The 27,160-nt window shown below is 39.8% G+C and overlaps 1 protein-coding gene across 1 annotated transcript in view; it reads left to right on the top strand.

The window, feature by feature from the left end:
* SLC35F1 (solute carrier family 35 member F1) overlaps positions 1-27,160 on the top strand; it is a 244,364-nt gene that overhangs the window by 114,943 nt on the left and 102,261 nt on the right. Inside the window, exon 2 of the mRNA XM_060753242.2 lies at positions 5,565-5,740. Coding sequence (XP_060609225.2) covers positions 5,565-5,740 — 176 coding nt within the window. The remainder of the gene's footprint in view (positions 1-5,564; positions 5,741-27,160) is intronic.

Here is a 27,160-nt window from a genome sequence, read left to right as displayed (position 1 = left end):
AAGGGAAAATGAGAAAAGAAATAGAAGGACATTAAAAAAAAAAAAACACCACAGGAGAGATGGAAGAGAATGAAAACAGGAATGCTTTCATTAACTTCTCCTGCCTCAACTTTTATTAAATATTTCTGAACTATCTCAGGTTCTGTTCAGGTCCACAGCTTATAATGTTATACAAATCTAGTATCTTAAAATAACATTTTTAAAAAGACTGAAATCCTGACCTTCCTTGTAAAATCACAATAATGACAGTACATTAAAAGCTACAGCTCTATTAAAATACCAAAAAAATAGTTGGATGAATTCTGGAAAATAAATAGATCTTTCTCTAGAGTTGAAATAAAAATAAATTAATATGTGGGAGGAATTCATGGGGAGGAGGGAACAAGCTTGTTTTCTGCTGCCCTGGAGACTAGCGCACAGAACAATGGCTTCAAACTACAAGAAAGGAGATTCCACCTGAACATTAGGAAGAACTTCCTGACTGTGAGAGCCGTTCAGCAGTGGAACTCTCTGCCCTGGAGTGTGGTGGAGGATTCTTCTTTGGAGGCTTTTAAACAGAGTCTGGATGACCATCTGTCAAGGGTGTTTTGAATGCAATTTTCCTGCTTCTTGGCAGGGGTTGGACTGGATGGCCCACAAGCTCTCTTCCAACTCTGTGATTCTATGATTCTAGGTACATGAGACACGCCACAAAAGTGAAGGCACTATATATTATAATTATATTTACAAGATTTTTTAAAAATCCCTCTTCTCTCCTAACATGGGACCAAAAGCAGTTTGGCATACATTTTAAAAGGCAAAATAAGTAGCACAAAAGTTTAAAAATATTAAACAATAAAGTCGATGAAAACATTAATTTAGAACAGTTAAAAATGCTCTGGGATTCAAATTAAGTACTTAAAAATAAACCTAGCAGCATACCCATTACTCATCCTTCTTATAGGTCTCTCATTCAAAAAATATGGTGATACCTCAAAGAAGACTGTCTCCAATAATGAGCTGTCCAGCCTTAGAAAGTGGCAACACTAATGTTGTTCATTCATTCAGTCGTTTCCGACTCTTCGTGACCTCATGGACCAGCCCACGCCAGAGCTAATAGAAGATCATTAATGATTACTGCTTTTTTCTTTGGATGTTACTTCCATGGATTCCCCAAACTAGATGGACATCTTAGGATTTATGGTCTGAATGAAAGTGCTATTGTATCACAATGTTGAAACAGGCAGCCTTTGAAATATGATGGTCTTAAGATGTGAAGACCTTTCAAAGTCAAAAACAGCACTTCAAAAATATTTGTGGAGACTGGAAAATTGAGAAATTGTTAGACAAATTATGGTTGAACAAATGAGAACCTACGTGAAAGTTCACACAGAATTACTCTTCCATATAAACGCTTAGACTCTGCTTATTTCCCGATCCTTCATAAAAGGACTGATTTGTGGCTCTTTTGAAATTGGCAGCTGATAGCCTCCCACATCTCCTTTTGAACTTTTTATTTCCACTAAGCATAAACTTATTCAGCCACCTTGCAATTTAAAACTCTATTAAAAGCAGGGAAATGAGATCAGTGCCCTTGTGTGTGTGTGTGGTTTTTCTCTTTTACCTAGTCTGTTCCATCAACATGTGTCAAGCCTGTAATAAATTTGCCATGCTGTCAAAAGCTGTCATGCTGTCTCCCTGTACTGAAAGCCAGCGAGCAAAGGAAAGATTTATCTTGGAGCCTAAGGGAAAACCAATAAAGTGGAACCATCGCTTTCCTAACGTGTATCTGAAATTGAAGGGTTTTACTGCCTGGGAGATCCAAGCTTATCTTCAGTACTCAGTCAAATTAATTTTGCGTTCCCTTTACTTTTCTCTCAACATTAATTGACTACAGTAGAAATTTAATGTAGGCACCAGTGAAGGAGACTTCCAGGTTCATACTGACAACTGTTCAATTCACAGGTTTAATTTGGCTGTTTAATTTGTTGGGTTATTGCATGTCTTGAAGCACTACACACAATTGTCCTTATCTTTTATGGGTTTACTTCTGAGTTGTGCTGAGGTTCAGGCAAGGGGATTGTGGTAGTTGGGAACACCAATGGCATAATGTAATTACAGAACATGCCACCAGATACAACAAGTTTGTTGTTGTGTACCTTCAAGTCATTCCAGACCTATGTGAACCTATAACAATGGTTTCATGGGAGAATTTGTTCAGAGAGGGTTTGCCTTTGCCTTTCTCTGAGGGTATGACTTGGCCAAGGGCACCTCGTGGGTTTCCATGGATGAGCAGGAATTTGGCACCTGGTATTCTAGTGTCCTTGTCCTACACTCGAACCACTACACCTCACTGGCTTCTGATAGAAAAAGTACAGCTTTTGAAAACTTCTGCTTCTGTGTTGTGATAAGATCTTCTAGTTCTTACTGCTTTCACAACATTCAGAAAAATGTCACTGCAACCTAAGGGGAATATACAAGGCAGGGATAGCTAATTAACAAAGTAAATTGAGGACTTGAATAACTTATCAAGGTGTTTCTTATTTCTCATTGCATTGCACATTGTATTTTCACTGTAATGATTGTTTATTCATATTTATATCTGCACTGAACTAAGTGGAACCTTTACTTGGATAAGGTGGTGATAGAGGCTTGGAAATTCGTAAGTAAGTATGGCAAAATGTCACAATAGCTAGCCCACTTCCTCACTGTCTGAGCGCAATCTGAAATAATCAAAAGTATTTTCTTTTGTAAAGTCTCTAATGCTGAAAGATACAAAGATGATGGTGAAGTCTGAGCAGCAACATCTTCAAATTGGGAATGGCTTTTCAAAGAATTATTTCTGGAAGATGCCCAAACTTGTTCCTTCCATTAGTTTATTTAGATGGACCACTTGGCATACAGTAATATGAATGATGTGTTTTATGGTGATGGTTTATGAAGGATCACCATCCATCCTACCAGATATGAAAAATTGGCAGTGATGGGAAGTATATGTCCTTTCACCTTCATCAAATGCATTCTGAAGATTTAGGTTTTTTTTTTTTTTACCTTGTCAGGAGTGACTTGAGAATATACTACAAGTTGCTTCCGGTGTGAGAGAATTGGCTGTTTGCAAGGACATTGCCCCCACATGGGAAGCTGGGGCTGACTGACAGGAGCTCACCCCATCTCAGAGATTTGTACCACTGACCCTCAGGTCTTTAGGTCAGCAATTCAGCCAGCAAAAGAGTTCAGCATATTGCACCACCGCAGCTCCTTAGGTCTTAAATAATAAGTTACTACCATGTTTTGAGGGTTGGACTACAACTCTGGAGATCAATAAGGGTTTGAATTCCTGCTTAGGCATGAAAGCCCACTGGGTAATCCTCTTACACATTCTCATCTCCAGAAAACCATGTGATAATTTTAGGGTCACCATAATTTTGAAATTTGTTGATGGCACATCAACCTCCATTTTGAGAGCCAGCATGTTGTAATGGTTGGAGTATTGGACTACAACTCTGGAGGCCAGGGTTCAATTCACTACTTGGTTATGGTAAAAACCACTGGGTGACTTTGGAAGACTTGAAGGCAAAAAAACAAGAACAGGTTCCAAGGGTCACACAGTAATTCTTGGAACTGTTCCAACATAAAGCCAAATTATCCAGTGGAAGAACAGCTTTCTATGGTCTATGGACTGTGTGAGATATTTTTTCTGTACAAGTTATGCAAGCAATTTCATACATTTCCATGTGATGTTTCCTTTGCTTATGATTCATTTTGTTCTAACATTGGGAGTGCCATGCAACATTTGGGAGTTTATATCTACGAAAGCGCAAACATAGTTACTGACAAAGATGTTCTTTCAGAATTTATCTTTCCAGCTGCCAAGACAATGATCAGCAGAAAGATTTGTAGTAACAGTCTGTCTGAGGAAGATCTGTCAAAAAGCAATTTTACAATATATTAATATATCTGAGATGAAAGTAAATAAAATTCCCAAGTGAGCCACTCTCCACAAGGATGGTTACTTTTATCCTTTGTCTGGAATCCATTATTTACAGCTTGAAAAAGACTTAGCATAGGAGAAATATAATGGTGCCTTGCATGCCAGGAAAGATGGCTAATTGGCAAAAGAGAGCAGAGGAAGAAGAAGAAGAAGGACAAAAAAGCCAACACAGAGCTAATTAAAAGAAACTGTCCTTGAAACAAAATGAGAGATGAAGGAAGTTTTTTTAAAGGACCAGAAAAAATAAAATTAGCGCAGCCAACTGAAACTGAGCAGAGGGGTGGACAAAAGGGAGAAAGAAAAGACAGGAAAGTAATGTATGGCATGCAGGAGATAGAAGAAAACAAAATTAAGAAAAATGGGGTGTGAAATCTAAAATACATTAAACACACTTAAACATGGCTTTAGCTAAAACATTTGTATTTGCTAAGATTTGTGAATACATAATGCAGGAGTATGCCATTAATTATCGCCTTGATAGTTTTTTGTCTCTCTCTTAATATCTACACTGCAAACACTGCTTATATAACCACAGAAAAGGGGACGAGTTCTGCTCCAGTAGTGTCAATCAATGCATCCACACTTTCTTATATTTGGGGAGATATTCAAGGTATTGTATTGTCGAAGGCAAGGTATTGGTTGCACCATACGCTACTTTATTAGCTTTCATATATGTATATATACTTGTCAACTGTATCCAGAGAATTGACCTGGATTTGAAGCATGTTCTTGTAAACAGTGGAAGAGACTCTAACTGCTTGGTCCATAAATTTGTTTTTATGTGGCAATCATGTGGACTTTTCAGGCTAAATCCAATTGCTAGCATAGGTAAAGGTAAAGGTTTTCCCCTGACATTAAGTCCACTCGTGTCCGACTCTGGTGGTTGGTGCTCATCTCCATTTCTAAGCCAAAGAGCTGGCATTGTCCGTAGACACCTCCAAGGTCATGTGGCCAACATGACTGCATGGAATGCCGTTACCTTCCCCCTGGAGCGGTACCTATTGATCTACTCGCATTTGCAAGTTTTTGAACTGCTAGGTTAGCAGAAGCTGGGGCTGATAGTGGGAGCTCACTCCGCTTCCCGGATTCGAACTTGCAACAAGTTAAGCAGCTCAGTGCTTTAACCCACTGCGCCACCGGGGGCTCCAATTGCTAGCATTCAGTGGGTATATCAACAGTTGTACAAGTTTTGTTGATTCAGTGGGATGGCTTAAGTGTAACTAGAGTGACCATCTAGGTAAATGCCATTAAAAGTTCTGGGGTCCTGTTCTTGAAACTATTATTTCATATTGAAGCCAATAATGATCCACTATCATCCCTTGGCTGTGGGGAGACATGTAGAAGACAGTAGAACAGTGGTTCTCAACCTGGGGTCCCCAGATGTTTTTGGCCTCCAACTCCCAGAAATCCTAACAGCTGGTAAATTGGCTAGGATTTCTGGGAGTTGTAGACCAAAAATATATGGGGACCCCAGGTTGAGAACCACTGCAGTAGAAGGAAAAAGGAATCCATTCAGGTTGTTGCAGAGCACTTTTGGATTTGACTTTGGGGATGTCTTGGCTAACTGGCAATTCTGTCTTCTTGTTTCTTTTAGGGAGCTCCTGCTGTCTATAGCCCTTGGGCAGGTCCTGTCCCTCCTTATCTGTGGTATTAGCCTGACCAGCAAGTATTTGTCAGATGATTTTCATGCCAACACTCCAGTCTTTCAGAGCTTCCTGAACTACATTCTCCTATTTTTGGTCTACACCACAACATTAGCTGTTAGACAAGGTAAGTGACATTGTCTTGAGGATGGAATAATTGCCCCTTATAATCAATATTGAATATACTTGTGCATAGGTTGACCCAATTTTGGGAAAAGATGGCATATAAATGATCACAATTATTGGGATTATGATGATAGGAGTAATAGTATTAGCAATAAACAAGCCAAAACAATAACACTTCACTTCATGTTTTTTCATCCCAGTCCTCACCCACTAAGCTTTGGACAATAGCCTGGATGGTAGTGCTGAGCTTAGCCTCCTGAGTAATGGTAAATGCATTGCCAGTGCATTAAGCTACAGCTTAGAAGTTGTACTGTGGCCATTAGTGTTTCAGACTCTTCCTATTTTTACAAAGGGGTTGACAGCAGCCCTGCTGCTTTATTTCTATCACAGTGTTTCACGTGGGGCAGACAGTCTCCCATGTCAAGGGCAGAAATTTATTCACTCCCCATGGAACACTCCTGATTAAACAGATGCTGCTGTGTTCCACCACAGGGAGACCTCTAAATGAGGATTTCAGTTAAAACTCTGGAAAACTAGCAAAGGATAGCATTAGAGACTGCAATGTGCATTCTCTGCCTAAGGAAAAAGTTGCTCTGGCAGCTTTTTCTCTCTCTGCTGTTTTACACAGATTAGAAGAACTGTAGGAAATGGACATAGTTCAAAGCCTGTAAAGCCAGCTGTGGCCTTTTCCTTGTCTGTTTAATTTGCCAATAAACCTACTGGAATATGGGGCAAGCAGACTCTAACCAATATATTGCATTTGCATGGTGTAAATCTACATTCACCCAGTTAAGTTATGGATGCTGTACATCGCTCTTCTGCTGAATACCTCCAGTGAGCAACCAGTTGGGTAAATGTGTCTACAGTTGCCCCAACCTCAATGAATCAAGTGACACGTACTGCAGCTCTCCATGACACATCCCATGTTGTGCCAAATTGTTCCTCCTGCTTTCAGGTACACATTGTAGGCACTGAAGGTAACAACAAGTAGGAGATCTCTTTGAAAATCTGGTGTCCTGCCTTGCAAAGGAAGAGACTATGGGAGTTTTCTACAGTGGGATCTAAATGAGTTCTCCGGTCCTTAACTTTGTGAAGTCAAGCGGCTCCATTTCTCTGAACCTCCAATTATACACTCTGAATGATCCTAGACCTTAGATATCCATTCATTTCTACGAAATAAAAAGAGAAATTTGGAGTGCATTAGTAAATTATTACCTTGCTGCTTTTTTGAACACCCTCTTGCCTTTTACAAATCATTTTCAGTTTTGCTTTCAAGTATTTGCAGATGCTTCCTCTCTCTATGCTGTCTGTAGGCAATTTATGCCTCCTTCCTTATGGTCGGTAATTTCCTGTGTGTTAATTTCCACTCTGATCCTTTTGTGTGGCTCTCTTACTCCAATGTTAAGTAGATCATTAAGATTTTAGAGAAATTGTTTTGCAATCCACTTATGTGAATACATAACTGAAATATCTGATCAGATTTCATGTTAAAAATAATTATATGCTGTTGATATATGTTGCTTATATCACCCAAAAACAGAAGTGGACTAAAAGTTGCTCCAAACAACATCCAAGAACTTCCAAAATAGTTTAGCCCTGCATTAAGTGAAGTCAGGATGTGTGGGCAGCGCAACCAGTTCCAAAGTGAACCAGTCTGCTGTCCACATGGGCTGGTGCTACTATCTTTTCCACAGATGGTCACAAAACTCCAGAGAGCTTTTGACCACTGTTGGGTGAGTTTTCTAAATCAGCAAATGTATCTCCATGCTACTCTGGACTGGCCCTATACCTTATGGTAGATGTAGATGAACCCTAAGTATCACTCATTTTTAGTAGGGCCTTATTTTGAACTGAGTAGTAACTAAAGGACTAAAAGTATTGACTTTGCTTGCTGATTGATTCCCATAGGAGCAGAGAGAAGGATCAAGGCCTTTATCTACAAGGATAAACCAGCAGCAGTAGCTCTTGTCTCAGCAGTTCTCCAGTGCTAACTTAGTGACCCATTCTCAAAGCTCTGTGAATTTTTCCTCAGGCAGGACTGAATAGTATGTGAAGTAAGGGGAAAACTCACACAACAACTGTTACTGTTCACATTTGGGATGCAGAGTGACTCAAACAGCAGCTGTAATGCATCACTGCCTTGAGCAGTACTTCATTGGTTGTTTACCTTGGAAGGGAGCAGGAAAATAACCCGTTTGATTGTGTCCTGATTTGATATGTATGAAAACAGTTGAGTTCCATAAATTAAGAACTTGTAGATCCAAAATAATCTGATTCCTACCTTTTCTGAGAAGGTTGAATATACATTTCAGGTGGAATTAGAAAAGTCTCCTTTGTTTTGATTTCTTGCCCGAAGTAGGGTTGTTGCACATCTGCAGTGTATACTCCCAAGGTTGCCATTTCGTTATACAAAAGGATTAATGGAGAATTCAGATCCAGTAAAATCCTTACGGTAGCATTTCAATAGCATTAAGCACTGTTGTAATTTAATGCTTACTACATATGTTGTGATTTAATCATTTATTTATAAAAATGATGTTCATCTTTCAGTATTCAAATTTGTGTTTACAATCATAGGAAATATTTCAAGCTGAGAATATAATTTACTTAGTTCTGTTTTATAAAAGTATTTTCCTTTTTCGGTGCACTTTGAAAAACCCCTTCAACGTTTCTTCTAGTTCTTCAAATCCCCAAAATGAACACTGATGACAGTTGGAATAGCTCAGTCCCATACGGGCTGGTGTTTTTATTAATAATAATAATAATAATAATAATAATAATAATAATAATCTGAATGGAACTGTGTACTTTGTCACTGTGTCCAGAGCTTTAACTTAAAGCAAAGGAGAGCAAGTTGAAAAGTAAATTGTTGCACCATATTAAATTGAAATACCTCTGGGTTAAGAAATATTTCTTTTTCGTTTCCTGTGTCATTATATGGGGAGGAAATGGCTGCTACTGTATTGCCTTACCTGTAAGCAAGCATTGATATTGTACCACTGATTAATTTTGTGAATTTAGTACTAAGCAAACTGTATTTATATTGTGTGGGGGAGGATGGGAAGGTTATATTCTCTTTTTAGGCAATGTATAAATAACTATCCCATTTCTTTGGGAAAGCTTTTCCTGTATGGCTAAGTTAAACATAGACACCGTGTGTTCCAAATACAATAAGCCTTCCACCTTTATGGATTTGACTTTTGCAGATATGTTTATTTATGGCTTTCATTAAAAATGTTACCTGTAAGAATCTATAGGTCCTCTCCAGTGAGAATCAATGTTTATTTCTGTTGGAGGACTGAGAGAATTGTAGAGGTTACACCTCTAGGAATTTCTAGGTTCACCACTGTAATTTTATGGTCCAGTGAAAGTTGTCCATAGAGTTATACTAGAAGACCTAGGGATTCCTAGAAAGGTGTTGCATTTTTATTTGCAGTTCTTCCCTCTCATGGGGGTCCTGCGCCCCTAATCCCAGTGACTGTGGAGGGCTGACTATTGTTTACATGTCTTTCTCCTACCTTCCTGGGTGACTAGAGTTGCCAGTCACAGGAAGTGTACGTAAGGCTCATCTTAGTTGGGATGGCGGAGCCCCCGGTGGCCAAATGGGTTAAACCCTTGTGTCGGCAGGACTGAAGATTGAGAGGTCAGAGGTTCAAATCCAGGGAGAGTGCAGATGAGTTCCCTCTGTCAGCTCCAACTCCCCTTGTGGGGACATAAGAGAAGCCTCCCACAAAGATGGTAACACGACAAAAAAAAACATCAAGGCATCCCCTGGGCAATGTGCTTGTAGACAGCCAATGATCTCAAACCAGAAGCTACTTGCAGTTTCTCAAGTCACTCCTGACACAAGGAAAAAAGTTGGGAAGATTTTCTGTGTTGATAGAAGTGTTCAACAAATGAAATTTCCCTCTAAACCAGTGCTACCCAAATGGTGGTCCCTGGGCCATTGCCGGTCCTGGTAGGATTCAAGGAAAGGCAAAAAACAAACAAACAAACAAAAAACAAACAACAAAACAAAACAAAACAAAAACCCAACTTCCCCCAAAATTGTAGAAACACTTTTGGAATGGGGTGCAATTTGCTTCACTTTGTATTAAAAATACAGGTCAGAACATAAAAATTGAAATCCCTACTTTTTTAAAACAAAAATCTTATATTAGCTTCAAGAATGATGATACCTGCTTAGAACCAGAGAAAAGCTAGCTAAAGGAATGTTAGTGGCAGATACAGGCTGCCTTTCAGGCAAGATAATGTTGTGCCCTGGAGTCGGTTAACATCTTTGTCCAACTGAGCATGAAGCAAATTTCAAAAGGTTAATAGAAGTCCCAGCATAGTCCTACAGCCTTTGGAGGTGGGGTGGGGATCGTGATATCTTTTGATAGGTATGTTTTAAAGCTTCCCTTCTCCCATGTGGGTTTCATAGTTAGCTTAATTGTAAACCATATGCTTGCACTTCTACAAACCTTAGGGTTGTCCAACCCCATCTTTCTCCAGGGCACTTTGGGCATTATAAACCAGTATTTTTAATTACAGATGTATGTGGAGAATTTGTGCAACATAAGGTATATCATCATTCTTTTTGTTTCACAATGTATAACATAGGAGCATTCATTTTGATTTCTCCATATATAAAATTAAGTGTGTTAGAGCCATATGGGAAAATAGAGGTGTACTGTGGGTGGAAGGAAGAGTGCAAATGCATATACACTCACAACAGTGGGTATAGGACTTCTGAATTTATTGTCACTAGCCACAGTGACAAGAAACTGCAATTTTGGCACTAAGAACAGCAGCCAAGGACCTACATGACAGTTATCCATAGAGAAAGATTATGGTAGTTTTTCCTACTTCTGTGTTTATGCTTATAGAGAACATTCTCATTCTTCTCATGTCAGTTTCAATATTGCAAGCAATTCTTAACAAAGAAAATCGGTGAACAAAATATTACAGAGGATGTACATTGCTTAATCTTGAACTTCAATATCCTGGGTGCTCCATAACGTGGAAGTTGCTTTAGATTCTTATTCCGTAATTCAGATTCTAAATTCTATTTGAATTTAAGGCAGTGGTTCTCAACCTGTGGGTCCCCAGATGTTTAGGCCTTCAACTTCCAGAAATCCTAACAGCTGGTAAACTGTCTGAGATTTCTGAGAACTGTAGGCCAAAACATCTGGGGACCCACAGGTTAAGAACCACTGATTTAAGGGATAAACACTGTGGCTGGAATTCCAGTGGATTGCTCTGCTACTGGTAAAGTTTGTAGTTGAGAGTTAGTTGTACTTAAGAGTATACCAAAGTGTGACACTTGGTGCTGGCAATCTTTTCATGAGCACACACAAAGTTTTGGTTCTTACTCTTTGGCTAATTGCATATATGGCTGGTTTAGACCCATATAATGCAATTTGAACTGCATAATACAGGTACACAGAGACTATATAATGCAATTCAAACTGCATTATATGGCAGTGTAGATCCAGCCTTTGACTCATTGGCTGCTTCTACACAGCCATTTCATTTGAGGCATGATGTGGATTAAAAAGATGTGGTTCCCTGAGGAGTGCCTACACAGGCACTCAGGAACCAGATTGAAGCTGGGAGAGTGGCCACAAAAATCCGCTGATCAGTCCATCCAAGGGGGAAAAAATCCTACCTCATCTGGTAGGTTGTACTAATAAGAAGCAGCCTGTCCAACGAGGCTCAGTGTTGGACCGTAACAGCTAGAGGAACAAATGAAAAGCGAGAATTCCCATAGGAGTGCTGTGGTTTCCCTCTAAAAGGAGGTGTTTGTTTACCTTCAAGTTAAACTGTGTTTCTGATTTGTTGTTGAAGGCTTTCATGGCCGGAATCACTGGGCTGCTATGAGTTTTCAGGTTCCTGAACCATTCTCTCCTGATGTTTTGTCCATATCTATGGCAGGCATCCTCAGAGGTTTTGAGGTTTGTTGGAAACAAGGCAAGTGCGGTTTATATATCTGTGGAATGTCCAGGGTGGGAGAAAGAACTCTTGTCTGTTTGATCAATTGGACTCAGCATTCACACTTTTTTGGGTGGGATTAAACATCACACAATGTTTGATAGTTTTAATTTTCACTAAGATATCTTTTTCTTTACTAGCTGCTTAGTATGTTGTAAACATATCCTTGCTACAAGAAAGACTTGTAGTCTTTAACAGTGGAAATAACTTAATTCTATTTCTTTTGAATCTTTGATTAATAAGCTCTGTCCTTACCCAAGTCTGTGGCTGTTTGATTTCTTTACCCATTGCTTGGAGCTTGCAGAAGTATTCCCTGTATATATTCTTTTATTTTTAAAATGGTATTGCATTGTATCTTTTTTTCTTTTTCTGTCAGCTAATAAAAATAAATTGTTCACATCCTTCCTCATCAGATTGAGTTGTAAACAATGCCACATCTGAAAAAACAGAACTCCTTTCCAATTATACAGGTCCATAGATCTGCTGAAGTCTGTTCCAAGGCCCTTCATGAATACCAAAATCCATAGGAGCTTGAAAACGTTGTTGTTCCAGTGTGCCTTTCCAGAATAAGGAAACTCCTAGCATTATGTCCCAACGCACTTTATCAGAGATCTAGGATATCTGCATGCCCATCCCCCTCCAAACACTCCACCTGGTCATGCCCAGCACTTTTAATTTTAATTATTACATTTGGCCCTGCCATTGATTTTAATTGCATCATTGTGTGTTGTTAATATTATTGCTTTGTTTTTGAGTTATTTTGCTGTTTGTTGTTGCTGTTGTTTTTACTATTGTATTTGGGCTCGGCCTCTTGTAAGCCGCACCAAGTCCTTCGGGAGATGGTAGCGGGGTACAAATAAAGGTTTATTATTATTATTATTATTATTATTATTATTATTATTAGATGATCATGCCCCACTGTATACAATGGTGTGGTAAAATAGGACCACTTATATTAAATGACAAAATCAGGTTTTGCTTTCCAGATTTATTTATTTATTGGAATGTTTTCAAGTACTGGATAAATGAATCTGTGAAAACAGAATCTGTGAAAAGAAAATTTGTGTCTATGGAAGCTTACTGTAAGGTAGGAAAAGATCAGTTGGAATGTGCAAATGCAGTACAAATGAAACACGTGAATGATGTTAGCAAAGTAAGAAAAACTAAGTCCAAATATCCCAATAATAAAAAAACCAATAACAACACACATCACAATAACTATCCCTGTTGTGAGTTCCTCACCTCACCCCATGAATCAGGACTATGACATGGTACATAACTCCACCTTAGATTGACATCAGTGGCTGCCATGAGTAAAGGTCAAAGAGAAACTCTCTGATGTGATCATTCATGCTGCTGTTTCTTCTAAAGGATGCATGTAGTCAAGGTCCAGGTGGAACATTTCCTTTGGGGTTGCCAACTCCCAAGTTGACTGGCTTGGAGCAGGGCTGGTCTCTTGATGAAAGATGTTTGGCTGTGAAACCATTGTATATTGTAACATGAGACGGCCACACCTTAACCATATCTGCAAATCTTTCCTACTGAGACAAGCTTCTGACTAGGAATGCAATTTTTTGACAATTTTGTCCTGCAGTTTGTTCCCCAATATGTCAGAAAATTATTTCTGAACAGTTTTCACCTAGTACACACATCCCAACATTCTTCAGGATATGTGTGTGTGTGTGTGTGTCAACCTCATGTATAAATTAAGGGCAATTTTGTAGATTTTGATATGCCCTGTATATAAGTTGTGGGTCATTCAGTAGAGATGGGAAAGTTCCCAGTGCCATTTCATGGGGCCAGTCATCCCTGGCTGTTGCACAAACATTTCCCTCCCAGGCATTCAGAAAGACCGTTTACCACTCTACTGAGAGAAAGGGGTTGTTTCTCTTTTTATATCAGAGCTAAGGTACAGCATTTATATTGACCCATGAATAAGTTAACACGGGTCTTCTGGGTTGATTTTGTAACTAAAATTCCTGGAATTATCTGTGTGTATATATAGTAATACCCTGGGTGAAGCATATGGCTGTTTTGTGCAGAATCTATCACTTTTTCACAAAATATATGATTTCCTGAAACAGTGGGGGATTTTTTTTGTGTGGAAAAATTCCCATGCAAACCCCCTCCCCATGTTTTCTCCAAAAATGTTGTGCAAAAATCATATTTTTTGTGCAAGATTCTCACTAATGTTACATAAGAAGCATGTGTTTTTGGAAACAATGTTTGTGCAAAAAAAGAAGGAAAGAATATATGTGATATTCACATATTTTAACTGTTAATAGCTAGGGATGGCGGGGGAGGGGGGGGCTCATGAGGAGGAGATAGACAGCAGACTAGCATTGTGCAGAAGGGACCCAACTGCAATGTCAGTTTCACTGCTTCATGCAATAAAGTCCTAAATGTCTTCATGGGAAGCAAAACCTGAAGAAGGAAGAAGTTTTCTATCACTAAAAGGTTGATTGTTGGGTTTATTGGCAGCAAACACTAAATAATCGCTGCTTGTGGTTTCCGTTGATTTTGCACCTACTTTGTAATTGAACAAATGCATGGTGGCCAACCCATTGAGTAAAATTATTAAACTTTCTATTTCAACCCTAGTGCCTAAATAGCCCTGATAGAATGTTATGAAGAACTCAAAAGCATATGCTGTGTTTGTTCCAATATTGCAGAATTTTAGTGGTCTGTATGCGATAACCTGATTTTTGTTTTTATTTAACAGGGTGCTTTGCTTCTGTTTTGCTATTATCACAGTTTTTATTCTACCTAGTTAGTAATGAGTGCCACTGAACTCTGTGATATTCATTCTGAGTAAGGATGCATGGTATCTGACTTGCTCTAACTAAATGTGCTATTGACAGCTGGAGAGGAAGTAAATGTGAAAGTGAAAGTAGTGCAGCAGATATTTAGGTAATCACAAGTAGGTTGCTGAATTGAATTTAACATCAAATTGGTGAATTCTGAATGATAATGAAGCTCTAGATTTCAGAAATTGCTCCTTTTATACTAATTCCATCACCATTGAGTGAGTGGTGGAGTGGAAAGCACCAAATCCCATCTAATTATCTCTCCCGCCCTTCTCCACTCCCTACCTCAATTTTTTTGGTCAAGTTTTGTTTCTCAATAGTAACTGTTGAGAGTTGTTGTAACTGAATACATCACATGAGGATTAATAACTACATACAAATTGCTTGTCTACCATACCCAGCCATTATTAGTTCATACCTGCTTGTGAATAACTCAGAAGAAAGTTGGAAAACAATTCCTTGTTGTGGTGCTGCTTGCTATATAAGAAGATCATGTTCTTACCTGCAGTTTTGATGTGTATGTTACGTAAACTAATCCCATTTTATTAAAGTTTTATCAGGGAGGGGAAATTTAACACTAATTTATGTCTTGTGTACTCATCAAGATCTCATGGAAGGGCCTCTCCTTGTCCTGCTGACTGAGATTCATGGATTAGAGATGACAGGATTTAAATCTGGAATTGATGTATGCAAAAGGCGTGCTGTACCGCTAAAACATAAGATCTTCTTCAAAGTTTAAACAAATTGAAAAATACGTAATGATTGCTGCATCCAAATATCATGGCTGTCCTAAATAGAGTGACAGTTCCAGTAGCTTGTCCATACAAACAGAAAACAAAAGACGTGTGAGCCAAGTTGATGTCTAACAACCAAGGTCAAGGAAGCCAAATCCAGAAGTCTTTTGATGTTAAACCAGAAGAGTAATGAAATCAGATTCACAAAGCACAAACTGTTGTTGGATGTCAGGTCAGAATGGAACCATTGTCCACAGCAAGGGTGTGTCGTCAGGGTCTCAGCTACTGCTTAATTAATTAGCATTTTTCAGAAAGTTGGAGGGATCTTCTGAGCCTCTCCCTTTGCCTATGCGGTGCTGTAGATATGTCTAAACTTTTTGAAACTTCTTGGGAGGTGCTTGCTTCAACTTCACTCACTAGAACTTGTAAAAACTGCTTTGAGTTGTTTGCTTCAGTTGCTGGCACTTCCATCTGCTCTTTTTCTGCACTGACTGAGCAGGGCATGACACTGACAAGGCAGAATTCAAGGTAATTTCCAGTTCACCTTGAATAAGCAGGCAGTTCGAGTGGAACCATCTCTGGTGGCTATATGTTCATTAGATTCCTTTCACTCTAAAACACAGTGACCAAACACGATCTAAGAAGTGGGTTAAAGTTATGGTCTTTGCAAAGATACAAGCCCTCCTAATAACTTTCCTGCCAGATGTTAGTTGGCACATTACTGATTGTTTTGTGGGGAATGTTATTGGTGTCCACCCTTTTTCTTGGCATCCTGGATTGGAATCAAGCAGCATGAATTTAAAGACCTAGGAGTACAGTGGGCCCACAGTATTGACTAGGGTTTGTTTCCAGGACCTCCTCTGGATACCAAAATCTGTGGATTCTCAAGTCCCATTACATGTGATGGCATCAATGGCATAGTAAAATGGTGTCACTTATATACAATTGCAAAATCAAAGTTTACTTTTTGGAATTAAAAAAAACATTTTCAGGTCATGACTGATTGAATCCATGGATGCAGATTCCATGGATACAAAAGGCTGACTTTTTGGACCATTGGCAATGCATAAATTCTTTTTCTTCTTATGCAATTCATGAGAACTTCGAGGTGTTTTCATTTAGTAAACAGATACTCCTTTTCCTTTGCTTAGGGGATAGTTTATGGTTGTTTTGTAAAAGTACACCAATTTGAATCTGATAGCTGTAAGCAAAATTCGAGCCTAAGGTTGCCTCCCATTTTTTCTAACTTCAGTTTTCACCTAGAGTTTATGGAATTTTTAAGCATTCATCATTTCATGCTGCTAGCAAGCATAGGGTTTATGGATTTCCTTCACGTAGCCACTGCACTTACATGGCAGGTTTTGAAGTGTGGTTACAAGATGATAACTGTATTGCTTGAAGGCTGTAAGTCTTGCTTTGCCAGAACAGTACTTTGTATGTAATTAATGTAAAAATTCAAAGGAATGGAGTTTATCCTCACTGCCTCCTACTCATTATAAAATGAATGTCAATGGAGGAATGAAGCATTCCTAAATTGAACCACACTCCTTAAGTGTTCATCAGAACAGAAGAGAACATCTTTCTATGGGGCAGGAGGCTGAACCAGAGACACCTCAGGATTCTGATACGCATTCCATTAACCTGATCTGTAGCTTCTGGATTTGTGTGACGAGCAAGGCATAGCTATCATCTGATTTTGAAGAATCCATCTGAACATATTGTGATGCATTTCATGCACATAAAAACCCAACATGCATTTAAAATTGCAGATTTTGAGATAAAAGATCTTTTAAATTGTCCACACTTGCTGGTCAAGTATGCACAGTTTCAACTACCCACATCCAACAAAATATATCTTCTCTAGGATTTCTTTATGTTCTCCAGGGTGACTCTGTGGTACTTCCAACACCAGTCATTCATTTCAGTAGGTTCACTATTATTCATCGTTTTCTGTTTCCATAGTAAGTTGAGGAATGTATCCCCTTTGGATACGAATGGTTGCACTATATTAAAATGATGATTTTCATGTTGATTTGTTAAATTTTTTAGAAGAATATTGAAACACATGAGTGAACTATTTTGAAAGTTACATGGTTAGAAGTGAATTAATTCAATCTTCATATTTCTTCTTGCCTCAGAAATAATATAGGTGTAGTATTTCCCTATGCAGGTATAATCCTTATTTTCTGTGTTTTACTCCTGAGATTCTTCAAAAGCCATGCCATAGAATCAAAAAGTCAGAGAGCCACAAGAGCCATCTACTCTAAGTGCTTTTCCACTATTAAAGAACTTCTTAAAAATTACCATACAGCTTCTGTGTAATCCCTCCCTCAACAAAGTAGAATCTACTGCCTACTTTCTCACGTTTAGCTAGAATTTTCTTTTTTGTCATTTGAGCTGTTGGTTTCACCATTCATTCTGGAAAAGCTTAAAATGAGTTCACTCTATCTTCAACATGTCAGACCTTCAGATGTTTAAAGTACAGAATAGCACTATGTCAGCCTCCCAAAATATTAAACACATACGAATAGTACGTATTATAAGACAACAGTATTATATAATCCCTCAAGACCCCCATCCATATGGATTTTGATCACATGGTTAGGAAAGCTCAGGGCCTGTGCCATATCTACTCCAATAAAGTAGGTTCATGCTTTCTGCATAATAGGTTCACCCGTGCTCATTCCTCTCCTCTAATTGATTGGTAACTTTCCTTCTCTCCAAAACATCTTCACCCCTTTACAAACAGGAAGTTGGGGAGATCGGGATTTATTGGAAGGACATCTTGTGGAGAGCAATGGTGTAACCATCAGGATGGGTAGGAGGCAGGGCATCTTGCAACTATTGCAGGAAGAAGAGGAGGGTGTTGAATTGTGTTATCATAAACTTCAGGAAACACCACAAAAACTCTTGTCCCTTTCTCCCCTCCGTTACAGTTAGTTTGGGTGATAGTAAGAAGTTTCTTCTTCTATGCAAGTTACAGAACTTATATGAAATTATTATGGGATGTTGAAATATAAGTTATCCTGATCAATTAAGAATCTGGATTCTAAATGGAACCTTGCTTTCCATGTTATGCAGGGCATGTGACATGTTTTCTGTTTTTCCTTCTTTCTTCCAGCCATTCTTACAAAGCATACGAAAATAAACTGGAAAGGATCCAAAGAACTAAGCAATGAATTCCATATGCATAAATGGACTTCTGCTATGCACTTTTTAAACAGGAGTCTTTTATGTCAAGCCTTTTTTCCCTCCTAAAGCTATTCAAAGAAAATAAGCTTTTAAAAATCCAATGGGCATGTCAGAGCCTTTGAACACACCTAAAATAGCTCTTTGGATTCCAGCCTGAGTTTCAAAGCAGTGTGCTTTACACAGTGTCTGGCTGCTGTTCAAGAAGCTCTAAGCTGGCACATAGAGTTTGAAATACAGTGTTAAAATGACCCAATGCCATTCTGCGATCTTGCAATGCCTACTTTAAAATTTACAAATCTCTTTATTGTTCACTTTCAGCTGTAAAGAATTCTTGAATTTGTCCTTAAAGAAGTTGGTGATGAATGAGAACTTTGAAAAGAGAGCTTTTGAAATAAGCAATGGTCTGGAGTTTTTGCTCTTGAACTGCACTGGACATCCGTGTTTAAACATACCTGACACCAGTATATACTAAGCCTTTCTACTGAGCTGGGGTATTTTTTGGGGGGAGGGGAGGATTTTCGGTAGCTGCCTTTCTTTCAGTGTTTTTTAAACAAAAAGAGGCACAAATATTCCTACTATAAAATATTCTGAAAATATCCATGAAGTTTCTGGCAATGGAGAGCTGCTCAATGCCAAATTGGTATTATCCCATTTTTGACTGCACGAGATTTTCTGGTTCTTAGCAAGCTCTTTGCCAATGAAGAGTTTCAGCATATGTAATTTCAGTTAAATAAAATCTGCATCACTTTGTGCTGAGGCTAAAATTTATGCCACCAATAAACCTTTTATGGCAGAAAAATAGGGTGAATAATATTATCCAGGCATAGCCTTATGTGATTGCTGTAAGTAGTGACTGCAATTGAATAAGTTGCATTTGGAACAATCCTTTAGAGGTGTTGTATAAACAAGAGTAAAGCCATCTCTGAACCCTTCCGTAATGGACAACTATCAGCCAGTGAGCAATCTTCCCTTTTTGAGCAAGGTATTGGCACGTGTGGTGGCCTCAATCTGGTTTCAGGCCAGGTTATGAAACAGCAACAGCTTTGGCCACCTTGATGACCTCCCAGAGAATTGGACAGGGGGAGGATGTTCTCCTGAATCTCTTGGTGGCTTTCAATACCATCGACCATGGTATTTTTCTGTGCCGTCTCGCTGAGATAGGACTTGGAGGCATTGTTTTACAGTGGCTCCATTCCTTCCTGGAAGGACGAACCCAGAAGGTGGTGCTGGAGGACTTCTGTTCAGACCCCTTGCCATTGGCTTTTGGCATCCCTCAGGATTTCCCATGCATCACATATACATGAAATCATTGGGAGAGGTCATCGAGAGTTTTGGAGTGTAGTGCCATCTATGTGCAGATGACATACTCCTTTTCACGCAAAGCCAAGAAAGCTCTCCTAACATGAAAGCAGTATCTGTAATGGACTGGATGAGGACAAACAAACTGAAACTTAATCCAGACAAGACAGGCATGCCCCTGGTCAGTTGGAAGGCAGATCAGGGAATAGGTATTCAGCCTGTGTTGGAAAGGGTTATTCCCCTCCCCCCAAAGACACAGGTTCTCAGTTTGGGGGTCCTCCTGGGTTCAGTGTTGAACCTGGAGGCCCAGGTTTCTGTGGTGGCTAGGAGCTTTGCACATTTAACATTTATGCACCAACTGTGCCTATTTCTTGAGATGCTGGATCTAGCCACAGTGGTACATGTCTCCGTTATTTCCCATTTGGATTACTGCAACACACTCTATGTGGGGCTGCCTTTGAAGAGTATTCAGAAACTTCAGCTGGTCCAAAGAGCTGCGGTCAGGTTGCTAACTAGGGCTGGCTACAGAGAGCAGACAATCCCCCTATTGTAGCAGCTCAATTGGCTTCCAGTTTGTTTCTGGGTACAATTCAAGGTGCTGATTTATGACCTTTAAAGTTCGATACAGACTAGGCCCGGGCTATTTGGCTGGCCATATCTCCCTGTATGAATCTGCCCGGGATCCTGAGATCTGCAGGAGAGGCCCTTCTCTTGATCCCTCTCCCACTTCAAGCTCAGTTAGTGGGAATGAGAGAGCGGGCCGTCTTTCTCGGTGGCTGCCCCTCGACTCTGGAATTCCCTTCTGCCCAGGGAAGCCAGAATGGCCCCCTCCCTGCTGTCCTTCCAGGGGCAGGCTAAAACCTTTTCATTCAGATCATTTTTAAGATCAAGTCAGGGGATGCTGTGATTTTAGCTATGAATAGGTTTTAAAACCAGTTTTTAACTGTTCGTTTTCAATTCTATTAATATTTAATTCTATTTTGATGTTTGTATGTTTGGGAGTTTTTAAATTGTTTTGTATCAGTTTTACTATATTCTGTTTTGATTCTATGTTTTAGAGAGAGAAAAAACCAAAATAATAGTAATAGTAATAATAATATCCATTAGTGCACTTAATTCCTGACTGACATTCTCTGTGAAGAAAATAAAGGGTCAGATTATCCAGTGATTCATAGTTATTTCATTCTATAATTCTAGCATTGTTGACTACACTCTTATTCTGCTATAAGTGGTTTCGCAGTATTCATTTGAACTGTTGCTTTTGTAACTATAGATAGTGTTTAAAAGACAAGAAAAGAAGGAATATTGAAGTTGTACAGTTGTGTTATTTTCTTTGTGAAATTGTTCAATTATTTTGTTCGCTCATATTTTAAAACTGCTTTATAGAATTTTTTTAAAAGTCCATAAAGCAAATGAAGATATTGTTATTGCTCTTTTACTCTGTATTACTGTCTGTAAGCAAAGGAAAAGAGAGAGGAGGCGTATTCACACAGTATTGGCATATTTCTAGTCAAATTGAAGAAACATTCATACTTAAGTTGATGTTGTTTCTTTTCATCCATGTATCCCACCGTACCATTAGAGCAGGGGTGTCAAACTCATTTTCATCCAGGGCCACATCAGCCTTTGGTTGCCTTCAAAGAGCATGACTCCATGGAAAGAGAATCCATGGTTACAAAGGTGCAACTAATTTTTTTTTTGCATAGTGGTCATACCAAATGTTTACCCATCACTTCTAATTGTCCACCATGTGGATTAGGGATAAGGGGAATTGCAAGCCAACAGCACTTGTGGCTCTGAGATTGGAAAATGGTTAAAAGACATTTTAAAGTCAGACATCATATCCATAAGCCTTGCATCTAAATTCAAACCCTACTATCCTGACTAAACAGAACAAACTGCAGCCTTCCGGATGTCACAACTCCCACCAGCAAAAGTCATTATGTCTTATTATTATAATGAATACAGGAGTTGTGGTTCAGCATCTGATAAAGTCTTGTGCTGGCAGGACTGCTGACTGAATCTGGGGAACGGGGTGAGCTCCCATCTGTCAGCTCCAACTTACAGCAGTGGAACTCTCTGTCCCGGAGTGTGGTGGAGGCTTCTTCTTTGGAGGCTTTTAAACAGAGGCTGGATGGCCATCTGTCGGGGATGCTTTGAATATGATTTCCTGCTTCTTGGCAGGCGGTTTGACTGGGTGGCCCATGAGGTCTCTTGCAATATTATGATTCTATGATTCCTATGTGGAGAAACCTCCCACAGGATGTTAAAACATCTGAGCATCTCCTGGGCAATGTCCTTGCAGATGGCCAATTGTCTCATACCAAAAGCGACTTGCAGTTTCTCAAATTGCTCCTGACATGGAAAAAAAATCTGGAGTGCCACATAAAATGACATGGTGAGCCAGATTCAGCCCATGAGCCTTGAGTTGGACACTTGTGCATTAGAGAATTCTCCACTCTCTAAAATATTTGCATGGTTGCCTGCACTAGCCACATCCTGTGTTTAACTGCCTGAAAATGAGTGTAAGACAAAATTCAGATTTGGAGTGGAATCAGCAGTCAAATTAAGAGAAAATATTTCGTTCAAGATTTAAGCAAATGGTAATAAATTTGATTTAGAGTACTTGAAAGTGAGGAAAACCATGTTCTCTGACCAAATGTCAGGGCAGCCCTGCTATTAATCAGCCCGATGCAAAATGACATTTTAGGAGTCTACCATAAAAGCCCAGATGTGTGCCCTGGAGAATGGATAATTCCAGGCATCTTGAACTAAAGAGTCAAACTAGAGGTCAGCACCAAAATCTCCAGCAAGTTTATCCTGTAGAAAACATTATTCTTAACATTGGTGCTAGATTGAGTTCTATACATAATCAACCAAAACCTTGTCAACCACTTTCATACTCCAGCGCAACTGCTTTTCCTTACTGTGGAGAAAGTAATATCTTTAATAGCAATATCAAAAGAGCTCTGCAACAGAAGAAAGAAATTTTGAGGAAGCCACTTTCATGTATTAACACATTTAAAAGGAATTCTTAGCATGTTGACCTGAGATTAGAAGAAATAACACACACTGTTTCCCATTGTTGCAGCTTCAACAATGCACTTGAGCAATAACAAGAACTAAAGTGATAGGGCATAGTAATAGTGAGGGAAATACTAGCAGAATACATAAAAAAGCAATTTGATCATAATGTAAGCAAATTTTTCACACTTGTGTCAAATGCATCTATCACAGAAGTGGTCTAATGAAGGATATACCATCAGTATCCTCTAGAAATTCAGCTTTTTTTGTTAGAATCATGAGATGCAATACAGATTTCTACTTGAAAAAAATAAAACCAACCTTTTGTTGGAGCATGTAAGGAATCAGTTAATGTGTGTGTGTGTCAACTGAAAAATAAGATTCATGAAGCTGATTGGTTGGGCAATGCCCAGGGAGCAGACTGAGCCTGGGACCTTGGGTTACTGTTACATTTTTGTTCAGGCTTGAGCTATGCAAGTGCAGAGAGTGAAGCAGAGACAGACAGAGTTTGGAGTGTGCTCTCGTTTCATGAGCTGCTGAAGGAGTTTATCCACATGGACAAAGAAATACTATTTTAAATCTCTTTTAAAAGGACATTTTGTGAGTTGACGCAACTGATTATATTGTACATATGTTGTTCTGAACTGAGAAGAGTAAACTACTTGTTCTTTACTGTTCACCTGCATGACATATTTTCTTTCTCTGGCAAGGCAGTGTGTGGTCTGGTCAAATGTGAACTACATGTGGTTTATTTTACATTACACCACACCTTTGACAACACCACTAGCAACAAAAACATCTTACTATTGATGAGGATATAAAAAAGGAGCTCATATTTTCATCAGATGACTATTCCCTTATTAACAAATGAAGCACACAGCAGCAAGCATCGATATTCCTGTTACCTCCCTGATCCAATCCACACTCACCCACCTCCATAAAGCTGTTACCTTTTATGCCAGCTGATGCAAATGCTTTTCCAGAAGTAACCGCAGACACTCTCAAGAGGCTAAAATTGTTACTTTTTAAGATTTATAGCTCGATGGACCCATTTGCCCTTGAAAGGTGATAAGCCTTCCTTGGGTTTTTTTTTTTCTCATTTGTTTTTCTAGTCCAGTATGATCCTGATTTAGGGCCCTTTTCTCTTGGTTTTATGGTTTTTTCATGTCAAATTTTGAGGGAAATTTATTTTATTGTGGATGAAGGCTACCCTAAGGGGGTGAAACCTATTCTAGGCAAATTATGAAAGCTTCTTTGGGGATGATTTATAGCTTCTTATTTGAAATAAATTAAAGCGGATCTCTCCCAACGCTATCTATTTATTTGTAGCAGCCATTCTGGTATAAATTTTCCTATGGTAGTAAAAATGTTGGTGTATGCCAACCCATTAATATCTGCATAATTCCCATGAACTTTCACATTCTTAATTCTCCTGAAAAGATGAAAGCAGGATGCATGCTTTTTATTTTTCAAACATCTGCGCACCCTTTATTGGAAAGACAGATAACCATTGACAGCTGATGGGGAAAGAGGTATGGAGTGGAAGAAATTGAGGCCTTGGCATCTACAAGTTGTTGCAACTGAAACAAGCCTTGAGTCCTGCGATTGGGTGTGCCTTTGAGTGAATTAGTGAGGCAGTGGGAGAATGGGCTCCCACTGGCGAGATGATTGTATGGATGAGGATATTGCAGATACATTGAACCATGTTCTTGCTCCCAGGAAGAGCTCACTAAGAGCATTGGAGGGTTAGAGGCTGGGCTGGCATTGAAGCTACCAGACATCACTCAAGAGGTGAGGTGGATTTATCTCATATTGGAGAAGAGTTGTTACCTGGATGATTGAAATATGCCATAAAAAGGAGATAGGAAGGGAGAAGGAAAAGAAGAAGAAGAAATGTGTAAGCACCTAAAAGTCCCTTCTACACAACTACAAAATGTGGCTCAAACCAGCATAAAAAGTGCTGGTTAGGAGCCGCATTTCATCTCCACATGGCTGCAGTACGCTGCCTCAGAGGTCCTGGGATTGGGCACACAGTTGCTGTGCTAACACCGGTTCAGTATGGCTGGGCATGGTGTGGAATCCCTATCCTCCCTGCTCCCCCACCCCATTCCTGTTGGAGAAGACTGAAAATATGCCTTACCTTACTTACTTACTTAAGCGATCCATCATTGTCCGAGTAGGATTCAAGATCAGTGTACTGATGGTGGGTCCATAGGTGACAGTGGAGCCCTATTCTTGATCTGCATGTTCTCTCGCAGTGAGGGCATTGGTTTCCAGGTGGAAGATAGTCCCGGTCAGGGTTGGCTTGACGTGCCTTCCTCTTGGCACATTTCTCTTTTTTTACCCTCCATTCATGCCTCTTCAAATTCTACAGCACTGCTGGTCACAGCTGACCTCCAGCTGGAGCGCTCAAGGGCCAGGGCTTCCCAGCTCTCAGTGTCTATGCCAGAGTTTTTAAGGTTGGCTTTGAACCCATCTTTAAATCTCTTTTCCTGCCCAGCAACATTATACGCCTGCGAGACATGGACTATCTACAGATGTCACATGCAACTCCTAGAACGATTCCATCAGTGGTGCCTCCGAAAAATCCTGCAAATCTCTTGGGAAAACAGGTGGACAAATGTCAGTGTGCTGGAAGAAGCAAAGACCACCAGCACTGAAGTGATGGTCCTCCGCCATTAACTCCGCTGGACCGGCCATGTTGTCCGGATGTCCAACCACCGTCTCCCAAAGCAGTTGCTCTGCTTCGAACTCAAGAATGGAAAATGGAATGTTGTGCCTTACCATCCTTCAGGGGCCATTCTTCCTCATTCTGTCATCATTAGGAAGTGATGGACCTTTGGAGGAATAATTTTCCAAAGATCAGTTGCTTCCTAATCATGCCAGAATGAGGAAGAACAGACCCTATAAGGAACTGTACAGCATGTTTTTGTGTCTTTTCATGCCTGAATGGAGGGCCAAGTGGAGAAGGAAGACACTGCCATCCTACCCACTTGGGTAGCCTGAGTACAAGGAGCATAGGACAGCTGTGGGGAAGCCATCTGCAATCGTAAACGGCAATCCTGGATGGCTGTTTCTGGTGGATGGCCACCAGTAAAGGTTCAATTTTCCTGGAAGATTTTGATTAGAGACTGACCCCAGGTTAAAACGCAATACCTGGGTGCATCATTTGAATGCCCCAGTCTAATGTGAGTGCTACACTGTATTAAATTCCATTGTTGATGCAGCCTAAGACCCCATCTACATTGCCATATAAAGTAGTTTCAGATTGCAGATTACTGGCATTGAACTGGATTATATGGCAGTGTAGACTCAAATAATCCAGTTCAATGCTGTTCAATCTGCATTAAATGGATCTACACTGATCCTTATAGTGCAGTTCAAACTGCATTATGTGGCAGTGTGGATGGGGCCTAAAGGTAATTTTTTTATTCCTGCATGAGATTTTTTGGATATACTTCTTCAGAGGCAGTACAAAATGGTAATAAATGGTCAAGTGTAAAGCATATATAAAGCATTGTTAGAGCCCCCAGTGGCGCACTGGGTTAAACCACTGAGCTGCTGAACTTGCCCAACTACGCTCAGCTTCTGCCAACCTAGCAGTTTGAAAACATGCAAATGTGAGTAGACCAATAGGTACTACTCTGGTGAGAAGGTAACAGCGCTCCATGCAGTCATGCTGGCCACGTGACCTTGGAGGTTCTACGGACAGCACCTGCTCTTCGGCTTAGAAATGGAGATGAGCACCAACCCGAGTCGGACACGACTGGACTTAATGTCAGAGGAAACCTCTACCTTTACTATAAATCATATTTACACAGTTGTGGAAGTGATATGCAATCAAGTGGGATACTGAAAGATTCAAATTCTGACCTCTGTCCAAAATTTTCAAAGGTCTGAGCAAAGTGATATGGATCTTTTAGATCTTTGCAATGGTCAGTTTGTGTTGTTCGGGAATGACTAGAATCATAGAATCAAAGAGTTGGAAGAGACCTCATGGGCCATCCAGTCCAACCCCCTGCCAAGAAGCAGGAATATTGCATTCAAATCACCCCTGACAAATGGCCATCCAGCCTCTGCTTAAAAGCTTCCAAAGAAGGAGCCTCCACCACACTCCGGGGCAGAGAGTTCCACTGCTGAACGGCTCTCACAGTCAGGAAGTTCTTCCTCATGTTCAGATGGAATCTCCTCTCTTGTAGTTTGAAGCCATTGTTCCACGTCCTAGTCTCCAAGGAAGCAGAAAACAAACTTGCTCCCTATAGAATCATTAATATGCATGGCATAATAAAGGAATATGACAACCAGTAGGTCACTGACTTCATAGTATGCCAAGACACTTTTGAAAACAGCATACTTTCCCAATGCCACAGTCAGCAGACCACTTACGGGCCT

The sequence above is a fragment of the Anolis sagrei genome, chromosome 1 (genome assembly GCF_037176765.1).
Source record: "Anolis sagrei isolate rAnoSag1 chromosome 1, rAnoSag1.mat, whole genome shotgun sequence".
NCBI lineage: Eukaryota > Metazoa > Chordata > Lepidosauria > Squamata > Dactyloidae > Anolis > Anolis sagrei.
The sequence above is the reverse complement of the archived record's forward strand: the minus strand, read 5'-3'. Positions and strand labels throughout refer to the sequence as shown.